The sequence below is a fragment of the Microcaecilia unicolor genome, chromosome 7 (genome assembly GCF_901765095.1).
Source record: "Microcaecilia unicolor chromosome 7, aMicUni1.1, whole genome shotgun sequence".
Taxonomy (NCBI): domain Eukaryota; kingdom Metazoa; phylum Chordata; class Amphibia; order Gymnophiona; family Siphonopidae; genus Microcaecilia; species Microcaecilia unicolor.
In genome coordinates, this window is record NC_044037.1 from 268,276,364 (window position 1) to 268,294,228 (window position 17,865).

General features: G+C 39.5%; 1 protein-coding gene across 1 annotated transcript in view; it reads left to right on the forward strand.

Annotated features, from left to right (window-relative positions):
• LOC115474119 (DNA annealing helicase and endonuclease ZRANB3-like) overlaps nucleotides 1-17,865 on the forward strand; it is a 142,118-nt gene that overhangs the window by 113,780 nt on the left and 10,473 nt on the right. Inside the window, exons 16-19 of the mRNA XM_030209453.1 lie at nucleotides 788-889; nucleotides 6,316-6,458; nucleotides 11,036-11,182; nucleotides 14,844-15,246. Coding sequence (XP_030065313.1) covers nucleotides 788-889; nucleotides 6,316-6,458; nucleotides 11,036-11,182; nucleotides 14,844-15,246 — 795 coding nt within the window. The remainder of the gene's footprint in view (nucleotides 1-787; nucleotides 890-6,315; nucleotides 6,459-11,035; nucleotides 11,183-14,843; nucleotides 15,247-17,865) is intronic.

The following is a 17,865-nucleotide window of genomic DNA, read 5'->3' on the forward strand; positions in this document are numbered from 1 at the left end:
CCTGCAAATAACTAAATATTTCATTTTTTTTGTCTATATGCATTTGGAAAGAAACCCCAACCCTTTTAAGGCACTTGGCATGGGTTCCCCTTCTTACTTTGCTAATTTGATCACCCATTATTGTCTTTCCCGGGTCCTTCGGTCTGCTTTTCAGTTTATGCTCTACCTGACACTTAGCCACTTTTTGTCTTGCTCCACCTTTGTGGAACACTTTTCTTGCAAATCTGAGATCGGAGTTGTCGTACCTCCGCTTCTGTTGTCTTCTCAAGGGTCATCTATTCTCCTCAGCGTGTAATGAGCCCTTGTAGGCAGTTTCAGAAGCGGAGCCGGGTTGATGGCGCGGGAGAAGTGAAAGCGGCACGAGAGCGGACTTCCACTAGCGCACATTTATGAGAAAAAAATAGGTGCCTGCAGAACTCCGTTTGGGGGAGCGGCCGCTCCCCTGGTGTCCCACCTAGCTACGCCACTGGCAGTTTCCCCAGTTTATTTTCTCTGTTCTTTGTGGGGGTGCCTGGGTCTTAGGCTTAGTGGGGCAGTTAGCTACTCTTACCTACCTTTCCCTAGTCCCCCTAGCCCCCCCTTTTTATATTGCCTTCCTTTTTCTATTGTTTCGTTAGCATTATACATCGCTTTGATTCTTGTCCTAAAAAAGCGTTATATTAAGTGCCTCAATAGACATAAACAAAATATATATATATTTTTGTATCGCATATTGCAAGTTTTTAAAAAATTGTAGATGTTAAGAAAAAATTTAATGAAATAAATTAACTATCTGATGTGTCTTTAGGATGGAGAACCTTTAAACTGTAATTTCATTCCTATGGACATCAAACTGGAGAACTGGGAAGATTTACCTCCAGCATTTCAACAGAAACCAAACCGTCTGTTGGTAAGCTAAGATCGTTTTGTTGTTCAGAACTTTTTTTAGAATATGAACAGAGTGTTACTTTATTTCACTGACGGTATTTGAACAGATTCAGGCAAGTTGTTAAATGCTGATGTTGCTAATAATAAATGTGAGATTTGTTCCTTAATTATAACACCTACGTGTTTCTGTGGATAGCATCATCCAGACACCAATTAATTTCTCATTTGCAAGATTAGCAACTGTGATATTTGTATATGTTTTCAAAATCATTTTGTAGTTAACCTTTTACATTCAGGTCCCAGGCTGTTTGGAGGTTACAGGCTGTAGGAGGTTACTACTATAGGATCTGTAAAAATCTGCAAAGCTTCCATAATATAAAGCAGAAGTAATGTCCAAGTGACGTAGTGTGGTGTTTTTTTTCCAAGTGCAACAAACTGCCCTGTTTTACAGTTAAAATGTGTATATTACAATTAACAAGTTAGTGTGAATAATCCAGTGTAAAACTGAGTACCAACTGAAGTCATTCTTCTCCCAACTCACAGCACCTCCAGTTTTTTGTAATTATCACTCTCGAATGTACTAAGAAAAAGAACGAAAAGCATGCATATCTGTGTTCTACTGTCAGATGTGTTACTAAACTTACCTTATTGTAAAGAGCTGCATATTTTAACCTAGACTTTTTTAGTGCTTGTATAATTATCTATTTGATTTAGAATTTGTGTGCAAGTGCAGCTTCATTTTAATTGCAAACTGAGTCCCCCGAATCTTGTACAGTATAGTTAAGGCCAATCATCTTAATTACTGGAACAGTTAAACACACCACCTTTGTTCATTTAGGATCAAATTTCCAATTGTATTGTTTGTCACCATCAGATAATAAATAGGCTTCCTAAGTTTCACTGTATCTACTATGAAGAACTGTACTTTATTGTCAGATAAAATCTTTGTCCCTTCATTAAAGGAGTCAAGAAGTATATTGTACAATTATTGAGGCAAATTAGCAATTTGATACGAAGTTGTTAGTACAATTATAACGAATGGTTTCCTTACTTCTAGAAGTGGTTAGAGTTGAGGAGGAGGGAGGGGGTTAATAATACTAAGGAATGATGAGTTATTGCTCATCATGAAGTAGCTAATGGTGGCAGTTTTCTGTGGATTTCTCTCCTTGAGCATATCGATGCATTGTTTCAATGTACACTTCTGCCCTACTTTTACCCAAATACGGTGCTTTTTTTTGTAGGAAAAAAGGTACCGGTACTTGTTATGGGTGGGGTCACCATCTATGGCTCCGCCCCTATGGTAGCCACTCCCCTTATATCAGCCATAGCGCGTATAAGCAGTATCATTAAAAATACTATACCAGTATAGGAGCAAAAAATAACTTGTGATTTTTTTTCAATATAAATAATTTCTATAAGCTGTTACAGCTCTAGTATACCCAGTGCAAAATAAGACAGCAGATGTAAATTCTCAAATTGGACATCTTTCAAACACTAAAATGAAAATAAAATGATTTTTTTCTACCTTTGTTGTCTGGCGACTGTTTTTCTGAACATGTTGGTCCCAGTCTCTGATTCTGAGGCTCTTTAGCTGATCCCTTAACTCCGTTTCCAGGGCTTCCTTTCCATTTATTTCTTTACTTTCCTCCTTCATTTCTTGCCCTACATCAAGAGGTAAAAGATGGGTCCTCTGTGGACTTGACTGGAGGAGGTATAGAGTGGATCCAGCTTTTGCCTATCATCCATGTGCAGATTTTCTCCTCTTTTCCCTTTCCCTCGCCTTGTCAGTATGTATCTCCTTCCTCTCTCGATCACGTCCAGCATTTTTCCTCTCCCCCTCCATCCATGTCCAGCATTTCTCCTCTCCTCCATCCATGTTCATCTCACTTATTCTCTCTTCCCTCCCCTCCATCCATGTCCAGCATTTCAACTCTGTTTCCTCCTCTCCATCCATGCCCAAAATTTCTCCCCTCTCCCCTAAATCCATGTGCATCTCCTCCTCTGTCTTCCCTCCCCTCCATCCATGTCCAGCATTTCTCCTCTCCCCCTCCACTCCATCCATGTGCATCTACGTTCTCTGTCTTCCCTCCCCTTCATCCATGCCCAGTATTTCTCCTCTCTCCCTTCCCCTCCAACCTTGTGCATCTCTTTCCTGCCCTCCACTCCATCCATGTCCAGCATTTCTCCTCTCTCCCCTCCATCCATGTGCATCTCCTTCCTGTCTTCCCTCCCCTTCATCCATGCCCAGTATTTCTCCTCTCTCCCTTCCCATCCAACCTTGTGCATCTCTTTCCTGCCCTCCACTCCATCCATGTCCAGCATTTCTCCTCTCTCCCCTCCATCCATGTGCATCTCCTTCCTGTCTTCCCTCCATTCCATCCACGTCCAGCATTTCTCCCGCCCTTCCCTCCATCCATCCATGTCCAGAAACTCTGCTCTCTCCCCTGCCCTCTCTTCCCATCCATGTCCAGATACTCCTCTGCCCTCCCATCTGTGTCCAGCAATTCTCCTCTCTCTCCTGCCCTCCATGTCCAGCGATTCTCCTCTGCCCTCCCGTTTCCAGCAATTCTCCTCTCTCTCCTGCCCTCCATGTCCAGCGATTCTCCTCTGCCCTCCCCTCCCATCTATGTCCAGCGATTTCTCCTCTCCCTCCCATCTATGTCCAGTGATTTCGCCTCTCTTCTCTTCTCTCCCCTGCCCTCCCCTCCCATCCATTTCCAGCGATTCTCCTCTCTCTCCTGCCCTCCATGTCCAGCGATTCTCCACTGCCCTCCCCTCCCTGTCCAGCGATTCTCCTCTGCCATCCCCTCCCATCTATGTCCAGCGATTTCTCCTCTCTCCCTTGCCCTCCCCCCTCCATCCTCCATGTCCAGCAATTCTCCTTTGCTCCCTATCCTCCCCTCCATGTCCAGTAACTCGCCCCAGGCCTCCACCTGCCCTCCCTTTTAAGCCCCTGTCGAGTTCCAGCGCCCCAGCCCCACCTGCCCGTCCTTAGCTTCCTGTAGCCCCCCCCCCCCCCCCGGTGACGCGTTTAAATCTTTTTTTTTTTTTTTTACATGAAGTCGCAGCACCGGCGTTAGTGAGAGGACCAGGCTCACCACCTCCTGCCTTCCCTTCGTTTCCTCTCAGTGTCCCGTCCTCGCGGAAACAGGAAACTACGTCACAGGAAGGCGGGACACTGAGAGGGAACAAAGGGAAGGCAGAGGAGGCGAGCCTGGTCCTCTCACTAACGCCGGCCCTGCGACTTCACGTAAAAAAAAATAAAAGATTTAAACGTCATGGGGCTGGGGCGCTGGAACTTGACTGGGGCTTAAAAGCGGCGTCGTGGGTGGCAGGAACGGAAAGCAGGGCTGGGGAGCTAAGGGTGAGTAGGTGAGCCTAGGAAAAAAAGGTGCTGGTACGCCATACCGGTGCATACCGGCACAAAAAAAGCACTGCCCAAATATAAATCTGATATTGAGAACATGAGTCCCTAACTTAGTGCTCATGTAACATAGTAACATAGTAGATGACGGCAGAAAAAGACCTGCACGGTCCATCCAGTCTGCCCAACAAGGCAACTCATGTGTGCTACTTTTGTGTATACCCTACTTTGATTTGTACCTGTGCTGTTCAGGGCACAGACCGTATAAGTCTGCCCAGCACTACCCCCAACAGTTCTGTCTTTCAAGGTAAGATTGGTCAATTACCCTGTCTGCTGAGTGAAACCTTGGGGGTTTCATCTTTGAGAAATTTTGAGATTGGAATTTGGGAACTAAATTTAGTTGTACGTACGGGTGCTTTGCGTATTTTATAAACGGCATGGAAATTTAGGCTTATTCTATAAAGTATGCCTAAACTGAGGTGTACTTTATAGAATACACTTAAGTGAATTTCATTTCAACACCAAACTTTTAGGCGTGATATATAGAATCTAGTCCTATATGCTTAAATCTTATTCCCGGTGTGCAGCGGTGGCCAAAAAAGCAAACAGGATGCTAGGAATTATTAGGAAAGGTATGTAAAATAAGATTAAGGATATTATAATGCCTATGTATCGCTCCATGATGCAACCTCACCTTGAGTATTACGTTCAGTTCAGGTTGCCGTATCTCAAAAAATATATAGCGGAATTAGAAAAGGTTCAAAGAAGTACGGCCAAAATGATAAAGGGGATGTAACTCCTCTGGTATGAGGAAAGGCTAAAGAGGTTATGGCTCTTCAGCTTGGAAAAGAGACGGATAAGGGGGGGGTAGATATGATTGAGGTCTACAGAATCCTGAGTGGAGTAGAAGTGAATCGATGTTTTTGCTCTTTCAAAAAGTAGAAAGACTAGGAGACTAGGGGACACTTAATGAAATTATATGGAAATACTTTTAAAACAAATAGGAGGAAATATTTTTTCACTCAACGAATAGTTTCTTAGCGTCGGCAGGAGATGAATCTAGATCAGGGTTCCCATAGATATGCAAAAATGAAAGATAATCAGAATTAATTGATTTTATATAGATATACATAAATATAAAGTAAATACATAAAATACGCAATTTTAATTGAACAAGGCACCAATAGATAGAAAAAGACATAACCGTTATAATTGGTGTTAAATAGGAATATGGACAATCTCATAAATACAGCAAAAAAGTCTAAGAAAAAAAGGCAATAGATTTTAGCCCCCCCCCCCCCCAATTTACTAAGCCGCGCTGTGTTGGCATTGTCGCAAAACTTATAAACGGGGGATAGTGATTAATTGATTAAAAATCTGTTGACAAATGCACAAAGTGCATCAATTTTACAAATGTTAAAGTGCATTCAATGTGTGTGAGAGGTGATTGATAAATATATTTATCAGGAGACAATTATTTTCAAAGCAGCCGTCCAAAGTTCCATAGGTTTCTATGGAACTTTGGAAGGCTAAGTGCTTTGAAAATGAGCCCCTAAGGGTCCCTTTTACTAAGCCACAGTAGGCCTACCACGGGCCTAAAAGAGCACTAGCGCAGGATGCACTAAAGCATCCTGTGGTAGTGTTCTGCTTAGCACACGCTAATCCCATTCTGGAAAATATTTTTAATTTTCCTGTGCAGGAGGTGTGTCTGGATGTGGAGAGCACATGCTACCTGATTAGTTTATCAAACCCTTTTACTTTTTTTTTTTTATCACACCTTTTGTCTCACTATTCTTTTTTTAAACACTTGATATGTTCGCATAAAATTTGTTTACTGCTTGAGGAGGAAAAATGTTTTTTTTAAAACGTGAGTACTGGACACACAGTGAGATACCAATCTCATTTATACACAGTGACATTTTACTGTTGGGTTGTTTCAAACTGCCTTGTATTTAATGATGTTTATAACTCTTTTCAGGTGATGAGAATTTTGTGTGTTTTCACTTCTTTGCACACATTCTTAAGCTACTGCATTCATTATAACCAAATTTACTGACTCCTTTTTTAAAAATCTTTTTAAATAGATTTTAAGGTTTGTGAGAGAATGGAACAGTCTTCCAAGCATGAAACAGAGAATTCTAAGAAAGAGTGGACAGATATTTTGCAGCCCTGTTGTTGCTGTGGGAGATATTACTAAGCAGCAAGCAAGGCACAGCAGTACCAAAAGGTGGGAATTCTAGTTCATTTCATGTCCTTTGTTGTGCTTTATTGCCTAAGTAGACCTCAGGGAATCTTGTATAGGTTGTTATGAAATTGTGTTGAAATAATAAAATCTGTACAGAAAGGTACAGCTAGCTAGATTAATAGTGACAAAATTAAGTCTATTGTATGAATTTGATTAATTCAGTAACGTGAGAACAGATTGCCTATCTCATGAAAGGGGCTGTTTTGTTGTTGTCACTGCTTTTTTTTTTTTAGTAGATTAGATGTTTTCAATAACTAACCTCATTTAACCAGCATTTAAGTTGTTTATTTTTTAAATCACTTTGATAATTGTATGCCTTGCAAAATATCTTTTTTTTTTTTGTAGAATTCTGTAGTATTTTTTCCAAGTGTGGGAGCCCTTTATCAGAGCCTGCTAGCATATTTTGAGGAAAATCTACGCAATACTGATGTTGCTTCATAAGCAAGCTAGAAACAATATTCAAAAAAAAAATAGATTTGAATCCTACCCACCATTTGACACAGATCTCATGCAGGTTTTTGAACATATCCTATGTCTTTCTATGTAATAAATTCCTTTCTCAAGGCATTCTGAGAATAGTGGTCCAATTACATAAGTACATAAATATTGCCACACTGGGACAGACCAAAGGTCCATCAAGCCCAGCATCCTGTTTCCAACAGTGGCCAATCCAGGTCGCAAATACCTGGCAGGGTCCCAAAAAGGTTCAGTACATTTTATGTTGCTTATCCCAGAAATAAGCAGTGGATTTTCCCCAAGTCAATTTAATAATGGTCTATGGACTTTTTCTTTAGGAAGCCGTCTAGACCTTTTTTAAACTCCGCTAAGCTAACCGCCTTTACCACATTCTCTAGCATAAAATTCCAGAGTTTAATTACACATTGAGTGAAGAAACATTTTATCTGATACGTATTAAATTTACTACTTTGTAGCTTCATTACATTCGCCCTAGTCCTAGTATTTTTGGAAAGAGTAAACAAATGATTCACATTTACCCATTCCACTCCACTCATTATTTTATAGACCTCTATCATATCTCCCCTCAGCCGTCTTTTCTCCAAGCTGAAGAGCCCTAGATGCTTCAGCCTTTCCTCTTAGGGACGTCGTCCCATCCCCTTTATCATTTTCATTGCCCTTCTCTGTAGTCCTGTTTCATGACAAAAAATGACTACTATTCCCAGATTGCACTGCAGTGACAGTAATTTAAAAAAAATACTCTTTTAACAGTATCAGCAGTCATATTTAACAATAGTAAATTCATATGTCCTGGAGTCTTTTCTCAACCGTGCCTGAAACAGGTACGCATGAGAAAAAGAGCTGTGATATTAAACTCTGACATTCTGTACTGTTGGAATTATGGCATTACTGAGATAAGTTGATGTTTTGGAGTAAGAGGTTTATGCTAAATCAAAGAAGTTGACGCAGGATTCAAATGTATGTAAAAATATTGTAAGTGGCAATCTGTCTCCACATAGACCATAGAAAGTGTTATCTGTCTCTTACATAAATCTTCTCTTTCTGTCCTGTTTTTTTCTCTTATTCAGAGCTATCGTTTCTGGGTTTTTTTTTTCAGAAGTCTAATGACAGTGTTGTTCAAATACTAGGTCAAATTACTTAAGTAAATGCAAAAATAAATGTGTATTTTAATACTTAAGTAAAAGTAAAATGAAGAACAAATTAATATAATATAATACCTAATACTTTTTGAGTAAAAAGTAAAAGTACTGTAACTACAGTGAATGCAACTATTAACATTTTTATCCCAACAATTTTATTGATCTACAATTCAGTCTACTTTGCTTTTAGTAGAACTAAATTTTGAAAATGACTGTCACTCAAGTGAGTGCCCTTGTGAGTCATTAATCCACCACAGCTAAAAAGTTGTTCAATTGTTTAATCTGATAAAAAGTTCCTTCAAATCAGGCCAGGCTGCTGGAAAAAGTAACCTCATTAACTAAAAAATACCTCCTTAGATTTAATTGCAGTATTTATCAGTCTTCAAAAACTTTCAAACTATTCGAACTTCAAAAAAGTTTTTTTTCTGTTTTCTTGTTTTCTTCTTTCATTACACAATCATTTAATTGAAGGCAATATAAATCCCAGTTCCCAGCACATAAAGCGTGAACTTCTTCAAAAACATTAGTTCACAAAAACAGAGAGATCACTTATCTGTATGGACTCCTCTGTTTGGCGATGTTTTCCCACTGAATGTGGCAAACGTTTTGCAACAGAGTTGCATCAGGTTTTCTTTATGTTCCCTGGGAGTAGTCTGACGTTTTGGCTGATCCGGAATATATTTTCTGAGGTCTAGATTTGGTATTGTAGAATCTACACCCAGACCTGGAGACAACAGAAGATCACTGTAATCAGAATCCATTTTGACTTTAACAACTCCATTTTGAGATAGGCAAAAAGTCTCTCTAGCTTTGTTTGATTATTTTGATTCAGAGACACTTAGCTCATAAGTACATAAGTATTGCCATACTGGGAAAGACCAAAGGTCCACCAAGCTCAGCATCCTGTTTCCAACAGTGGCCAATCCAGGTCACAAATACCTGGCAAGATCCCAAAAAAGTAGAAAACATTTTATACTGCTTATCCCAGAATTAGTGGGTTTTACCCAAGTCCATTTAATAATGGTCTATGGACTTTTCCTTTAGGAAGCCGTCCAAACCTTTTTAAAACTCCGCTAAGCTAACCGCCTTTACCACATTCTCTGGCAAGAAATTCCAGAATTTAATTACACGTTGAGTGAAGAAACATTTTCTTCGATTCGTTTTAAATTTACTACATTGCAGCTTCATCACATGCCCCCTAGTCCTAGTATTTTTGGAAAGCGTAAACAGACGCTTCACATCTACCCGTTCAACTCCACTCATTATGGGAAGTGACAGTATATGAGAATAGAATAACAGAGAGAAAGATTGGTTTCACCAGTGCAGGGTGGGTTGTTTATTATTTTTTTATTTAACTAAGGAGAATGCAGAACAGAGTACAGACAAAGCCCAGCAACAGCGATGTCTTAATAAACATGAAACCCCACCAGCACCAACACCTTCGGGGTTGCTAGTGCTGATGCCGTATCATAACTGGCTGAAAGACTGAGCAATAGCTCTGGCTGCATGTACGCTTGTGGCTTCTACCTGTCTGCAACTGTCAAATATCTTCCAACTGTCTGAAACTGTTGACAGATATCTAACATGTTTAGCCTTTGGCCTGGTTCTCTGTGCAAGGAGGCATAGGGGCAGAAAGACTGTGTTATGCAGAGTGACATTACCCTGCAAAAATATAACTCCAGCAGAAGAAAGAATAACATCAGAGAAGAGGCTTTAACATTAAAGAATGAAAGGAAGAAAATGTCAGCCAATAACATTCCAAGAGCATGGAGGCCTTTCCTGGGAACTCTTCCTCCTCATGGTTGAGTCAAATCTATGACTGCACATATATTTTATTTAATTTAACATAGGCTTTTATAGTCTGCTTTACCAAAACAGCTGAAGGCAGATTATAAAAACATACAGTTTCATATTCCATTACAGTATTTGATATCTCCCATAATAATAATCCTGAATAAAGATTATCACACCTTAAATTTTGATTATCTACAAATCTCAACTCCTTTAGTAAGGAGTTCCAAGCCTTAGGTATTCTACCTATAATAACCTGCTCATATCATTACTATACAACACATTTGTGTAGTCAGCAGTGCAAGTTATATTGCTTAGTTGAGTCTAAACATCTTGTTGTAAGATATGAAGACACAAATGCCTAAGATATTCAGAGCTAAGACTGTATAAAATTCTCAAAATAAAAATTAAGCAATTTGAACTTAATCCATGCTTTCACTGGGAGCCAGTGGAGCTGAGCTAGGTATGAAGTCACATGCTCTATAGTTTTTCCACCCAACATTAATTTTTGAGGTTAGCTAGCAATATTAGTCATTAGAGGTTTTAAAGTAACTGTGATCACCAAAATCCATATTATATTTATTTTTGTTATCTCTTTTTATCATCTTATCCATTGTAATTTGGTTTAGAATAAATTTGTGATATCAGGGATAAACCTAGTGATTTATTGTGTGTGAGTGTAGTAGAAGGGCAATTCCCAAAGGTATGTCCCATTGCCCAGAGCCCTTATAACACTCTTCAGTTTCCAGTTCACAAAGGTTTGCTGATCTGGCAGCCATTTCTACAGTCTCTTGACCATGATTCCAGTCTGGTCTTTGTCGGACTGCATTGCAACTACCTTTGATCATCGTCCTTTTCATGTATGGCAAATACACCAGTTTTATTGTGTCCAGTTCATTGAAAGCTTTGGAAAGAAAGAAACATAAGGAGTCAAGGATGTCTGTCTGGGGACAAAATAACTTAATAGAATGGGATAAAATGTGGCAATAGGGAGAAAACCAGTGAAAAGATGCATTTAGTTCTAAAATTGGCCAGATCAAACTGGGAGTTCAGAGAAATATGCTTCATTCCTGAAACTGTAGCTGAGTATTTGCATTTTAAATTAAAGGGGGGCGGAAAAAAAAGATAAAGGGATATTTTTTTTATTCCCAGGTACCTTACAAAAGAAGATGTTGTGGCAGCCTCATTAAACAAAGCTCATAAGGAAGGAGGCAGTCTGCGTTTTGTCAGGAAGGAGACAACATTTTCAATTAAAAATGGAGCTCCTGCTTCTGGGCAAACAGGGGACAGTGCAATACAGTAAGTGCATTGTGTACTGCAGATCAGAGATACAGGTGTTACAAGGCTTTCATTTGTACAATGAATTTGTATTGTTCTGACCAGAAAAGAGTGTTATTATAGGACTTGCAAACTGCTTATTGATTTTTTTTTTATTTTATTTTGTGTGCCATATTTGAACTTGCAGAGTAATAATGCAAAACTCCCACTCTGAAAAAAAAATCACCCATATATTTGGATTTTAAAGGGGTTTGAGATTTAGTTGACGCTTTTCTCAGTAGTTCAAGGTGAGTTATATTTGGGTAGTATATGTATTTTCTTGTCCCTGAAGATCCTATAATTTGTTTGTAACTGAGGCAATGGAGGATTCAGTTAGTTGCTTAAAGTATTACAAACATGTATATATATGCATTTATTTATTTATTAAAGGTTTTATTAACCATAAATAGGTACATATTCTTTCAGAACTATACAATAGATATGCTGTTTTGTACCAGTGTATCAATAAACAGAAACCCCCCCTTTTCAATTTATCTTTTAAATCAGAAGAGTATAATGTAACAATTAAAATTGTATATATAAACCCATTATGTTTAAATAAACATAATCTAAGTAATAAAAATATAAAATATAGCAAAATAAAACCTATATCCCCTGTCTCCAAAGTCTGTGCTCAACTACCATTGTGCTATACTTGATCTCCAAAGGGGGGCATGTAGGAGAGATGTTATGTGGTGGTGTTTGCTCATCTAGGTGAGGGAGTGTACATAGTACAAAACAGAGCCCACTTTGTTTCAGAAAGTACTGTTTTTGTTGTACAGTTATTCTTTCCATATTATATATGACCAACTATCTTTCTAGCTACTTACTGTACACGCAAAACTTACAAATTAAACCTAGCAGTAGCCTAACTGAAGTTCTCTGTATTTAACCTAAGGCTTGGGATACATAAATTAAGTAAGAAGCTCCCAAGGGTTCTCCGCACCAATTATGCGCTTAATTCTGTCTCTTTTTGGTATGATTTTATATGTTGGCAGAGCCATCAAATAAGCCCCAAGGATTCTTATGCTGTCTCTTCTCCAGGAAGTCAATCCCTAATGTAAAGATCTTTTGCTGGATGGTACATGCATAAAAATAGTAATATAATACTACATTTTATATACAGTGGTGGAAATAAGTATTTGATCCCTTGCTGATTTTGTAAGTTTGCCCACTGACAAAGACATGAGCAGCCCATAATTGAAGGGTAGGTTATTGGTAACAGTGAGAGATAGCACATCACAAATTAAATCCGGAAAATCACATTGTGGAAAGTATATGAATTTATTTGCATTCTGCAGAGGGAAATAAGTATTTAATCCCTCTGGCAAACAAGACCTAATACTTGGTGGCAAAACCCTTGTTGGCAAGCACAGCGGTCAGACGTCTTCTGTAGTTGATGATGAGGTTTGCACACATGTCAGGAGGAATTTTGGTCCACTCCTCTTTGCAGATCATCTCTAAATCATTAAGAGTTCTGGGCTGTCGCTTGGCAACTCGCAGCTTCAGCTCCCTCCATAAGTTTTCAATGGGATTAAGGTCTGGTGACTGGCTAGGCCACTCCATGACCCTAATGTGCTTCTTCCTGAGCCACTCCTTTGTTGCCTTGGCTGTATGTTTTGGGTCATTGTCGTGCTGGAAGACCCAGCCACGACCCATTTTTAAGGCCCTGGCGGAGGGAAGGAGGTTGTCACTCAGAATTGTACGGTACATGGCCCCATCCATTCTCCCATTGATGCGGTGAAGTAGTCCTGTGCCCTTAGCAGAGAAACACCCCCAAAACATAACATTTCCACCTCCATGCTTGACAGTGGGGACGGTGTTCTTTGGGTCATAGGCAGCATTTCTCTTCCTCCAAACACGGCGAGTTGAGTTCATGCCAAAGAGCTCAATTTTTGTCTCATCTGACCACAGCACCTTCTCCCAATCACTCTCGGCATCATCCAGGTGTTCACTGGCAAACTTCAGACGGGCCGTCACATGTGCCTTCCGGAGCAGGGGGACCTTGCGGGCACTGCAGGATTGCAATCCGTTATGTCGTAATGTGTTACCAATGGTTTTCGTGGTGACAGTGGTCCCAGCTGCCTTGAGATCATTGACAAGTTCCCCCCTTGTAGTTGTAGGCTGATTTCTAACCTTCCTCATGATCAAGGATACCCCACGAGGTGAGATTTTGCGTGGAGCCCCAGATCTTTGTCGATTGACAGTCATTTTGTACTTCTTCCATTTTCTTACTATGGCACCAACAGTTGTCTCCTTCTCGCCCAGCATCTTACTGATGGTTTTGTAGCCCATTCCAGCCTTGTGCAGGTGTATGATCTTGTCCCTGACATCCTTAGACAGCTCCTTGCTCTTGGCCATTTTGTAGAGGTTAGAGTCTGACTGATTCACTGAGTCTGTGGACAGGTGTCTTTCATACAGGTGACCATTGCCGACAGCTGTCTGTCATGCAGGTAACGAGTTGATTTGGAGCATCTACCTGGTCTGTAGGGGCCAGATCTCTTACTGGTTGGTGGGGGATCAAATACTTATTTCCCTCTGCAGAATGCAAATAAATTCATATACTTTCCACAATGTGATTTTCCGGATTTAATTTGTGATGTGCTATCTCTCACTGTTACCAATAACCTACCCTTCAATTATGGGCTGCTCATGTCTTTGTCAGTGGGCAAACTTACAAAATCAGCAAGGGATCAAATACTTATTTCCACCACTGTATATGGGAAGCAAAAAAGAGAGTTTAGTATAGACTGTACCTTCAGCCGAACATACAATTCAGTGAGTCTTGCCACCAAAAGTGGCTCACTTCTGCGCTCTATACATCATGTGGTACTCTCAATATGTATGGATCTCCTTTTAAATGTGAGATATGTGCATGTGAAAAATTTCAACTAGTACAGCGTGATAGTCCAATTGTAAATCAATGCATGTATCATACAACAATTTCAAAATGGAGGACCTGTTATGAATCAAGCACTGACGTTCCTGAGGAAGAGAAATTGAAACAGAAATTTCTGTAGGACTTTTAAACCTTCAGTGCATTAGCAACTAAACTGAAAACTCAGATAAGTCTGCTCCTGTTAGCGCTACTTTTCAGTGCTTGTATTGATTAGTTTTCCAGTTTTGTTATTTATCCTGTGCTTTTGAGACCTTTTCCATGCGGTAAAGATTGCACCGCGTGGATTTAGAGGGGCTATCTTATATTGCAACTTGCCTTGAACCATATTGAATGTAATTTGATGGGATATAAGCTATCAATAACATCAATTTATATTAATTCAAAAAAATACGTAGCTCTCGGCAACAATAACAACATTGGACTGACCTTCATGGTTCTCAACTCAGTCCTTGGGGACACATCCAACCAGTCAGGTTTTCAGGATATCCACAAAATATGCAGGGACAGACCTGCATATTAAGGGGGCAGTGTATGCAGATCTACCTCATGCATATTCATTATGGATATCCTGAAAACCTGACTGAGAGTGCCCTGAGGACTGGATTGAGAACCACTGATCTTAAAAAGAGCATCATTGCTATTTATTCCATTTCATAACAGCTGTGTTCATATATACATATACCCTTCATTGTAGTCAGAAGAAAATGATAGTTGTAATTTGGTATGTATTTTTTATAATTACAGGATGTTTTGCAAAGATGGCAGAGATGCAGAGGTTCCTTGTTCAGGAGCCTTCCAGCCCAGCCTGACACTTGATCCTTCTAAGTTCAAAGATTATGTACAGGTTGTAGACAATGAAGGGAAACCACTCTGCCTTCACTGCCAGCAGCCTTCATCCCGGTTTGATGAAGAGTGCCAGTCTTCCACATGGGAAACATCATTTTGCTCTCAGAAATGCCATGAAGATTTCTTAGTTCGTTCCAGTCAAGGCTATATGAGAGCTAAAGTATTTGAGACAGAGCATGGTGTTTGTCAGCAGTGTGGTCTGACTGCTCAGGAGTTGTACCTTTGTGTCAGGGATGCCCCAAAAAGTCAACGTAAGAGTCTTCTGGAGAGTACATGGTTGTCTCAGCTACCTCTAGATCAGGTAAAAATAATGTGAAAATCAAAGATTTATATATACCAGTGAAAAATTTGAAGTCTTGAACACAACACCTGAATGTAACTCACCTTGAGCTACTACTGAAAGAGATGTGAGCAAAATATAAATAAATAAATAAATATTGTATCTATATAAGTACAAGTCGTTGAGTTCAAGAAAACAAAGAAACCAAATTTGCAGTTGAATTTGATTTTGCTAACACTAAATGAGCAGTTTCTAGAACATGTTATAACATTCCAACACATTCCAACTACTGTGGAAAATCTTTCTTCATTATTTTTCTTGGTGATAAAATTTAACAAGCAGTTAAAGAGTAAAAGTTGATTTTTGTATGTCACCCCTTAGAAATTCATGATACTAACAAGTGCCACTGCTAAAAATCAATGTACATTACAAGGTAGACTCTCATTAATAACTGGTACCGTAGTATACAGTGGCTGGAACTAATGTCAAGAGCTACTAATGGACTGTTGTTTGTTCTTTGAGAGAATATATAGACTGGCTTACATTAATGTGTCACTATGTAGTTTGGTGGGAAATAGCTGTGTTTTTTCTTTTACTTCTGTAATGTTTTCCAGTGGTTTTCTGACATGCTAAGTCTACTAATTTTAGAAAACTGTTTTACACAGAAACATGCTTCTCTGTAGGTTAAGCTACAAACCAGGAGGCAATTTATGGTACTTAATCTTAATTTTGGAGCACAGAAGTTCATCGGGGAGGGAGGAGGGGCAAGGAAGGTCAAAGGTTGCAGGATATGGCAAAAATCATCAATTTTTTGATGGTGAAGGGATTCTAACCCTAGAGAACCACTAAATTGCCATTCACTGATCTGCACCTTTAGATGATGTTGATGACGGCAGATGAAGACCAGTACGGTCCATTCAGTCTGCCCAAGAAGATAATTTCATAGCATAAGGTATAATGTGATATAATATATGTATACCCGTTCTTTGCCATTTTCAGTGCATAGACCGTAGAAATCTGCCTGGCACTGTCCGTGTTCTCCAACGTTTGAAGTTGTCATCAAAGCCCCACTGCAGCTCATCCAAATCTGTCCAGCCACAATCAGGGCACAGACCATAGAAATCTGCCCAGCATTGGCTTTGCTTCCCAATAACTAGTGTTGCCATCTCATCTGGACTACTGTGCAATTCCTTATATGTTGGGCTAAATGCCCGTTTATCTGGAAAATTGCAGTTGATTTTTCGAATTAGTAAATTTGGTAGTGTAACTGGATATTTGCAGGAATTGCATTGGCTTCCCCTGAAGAGACGTGTTGTCTTTAAAATTGCTTGTATCATGTTTTTGGTTTTGCAGGGAGCTGCTTCTGAACTAGTGATTTGTTCTCCCAATCTCTCTGTTGTTCTCTTTGTTTACAGGAATTCCAACACCAGATCACCATAGATAATCTAACAACCCCGCTTAGCAGTGTTTGTATGTAAACGAGGGAAAAGTCTCAACTGCTACGGCAATATTCAAAAATGTGTATTTATTTAATTGCACGTAGAAAAAGTCATCACAGACTAAAAAACCCTCAATGATTTTTTTCAATTTTTTCCAATTAATATTTTTTGAATTTTTTTCAATTGATGCTTGCAATTTAAGAGTTCATATCCCTTTGAAACACGAAACGTTCAATGTCCTAAGAAAACACAAGTACATCAGTTGCACTTATCTTGCCATGTTGTCCTCCTGATAATGCGCTGATTCCTACTGTCCCGTTTTGATTATCTTCATCAGGGAACCAAGCAGCACAGAGGTCTCAACAACGTTGGTACTAAGGCAAACAAAACATTTTTAATTAAACACTCAATGATCGCGTCTCACTGTGACACTGCATGCTTTACAAAAATCACATCTTGTTTTCCCGATTAAAACAAATCTTCTAAGCATTTATCTCTCACAAACATGTCATATTCTCATACCTTTGTCTTCATCGCAAACGTTGTAAAATTTGGCGTCCTCGCTAGTCCCTCATTTGGAGTTTAAAAGGAAAAACTGTCCAAAGAGAACTACGTCGTGCATGTTGTGCGTAGATCAGCTGGCCCCTGTTTGGGCTGACGATGACAGCTCTGATTGACCCAACACACTGAAAAAAGCTTTTTAAAGAGCAGTGCACATTGACGGGAGCAAAATGCTCAATATAACCATATTGTATTGTTCAAAAGAATGGTGTTATTGAGTTCAATTATTCACCTGATTTTATAAAAACGCTCCCCATTGTAAAGAGGAATTGAGACCTGATGGTTCCAGTGTCTTTAATCTGTGGATCCATCTCTGTTCTGTTTGCAGTAGCATTTTACTGTGATCGCTTCCCCGAATGTGTTCTCGCACTTGATCAATCACCCAACATTTAAGATGACTAAAACTGTGATTGAACTCTCTGCAATGGGAAACTAATGGTGCCCCCAACTTCAATGACGTTATAAAGGACTTGTGTTCACTTAATCTCCGATTCAAACTTCTATCTGTCTTGCCAATATATAATTTGTCACAAGGGCATTTCAATGCGTAGATCACATGATCAGACTTACATGTCATCAAATGTCTTAGCTTGTAAATCCTGTTATCCACAGGATTGCGAAAACTGTCACACTCGATCAT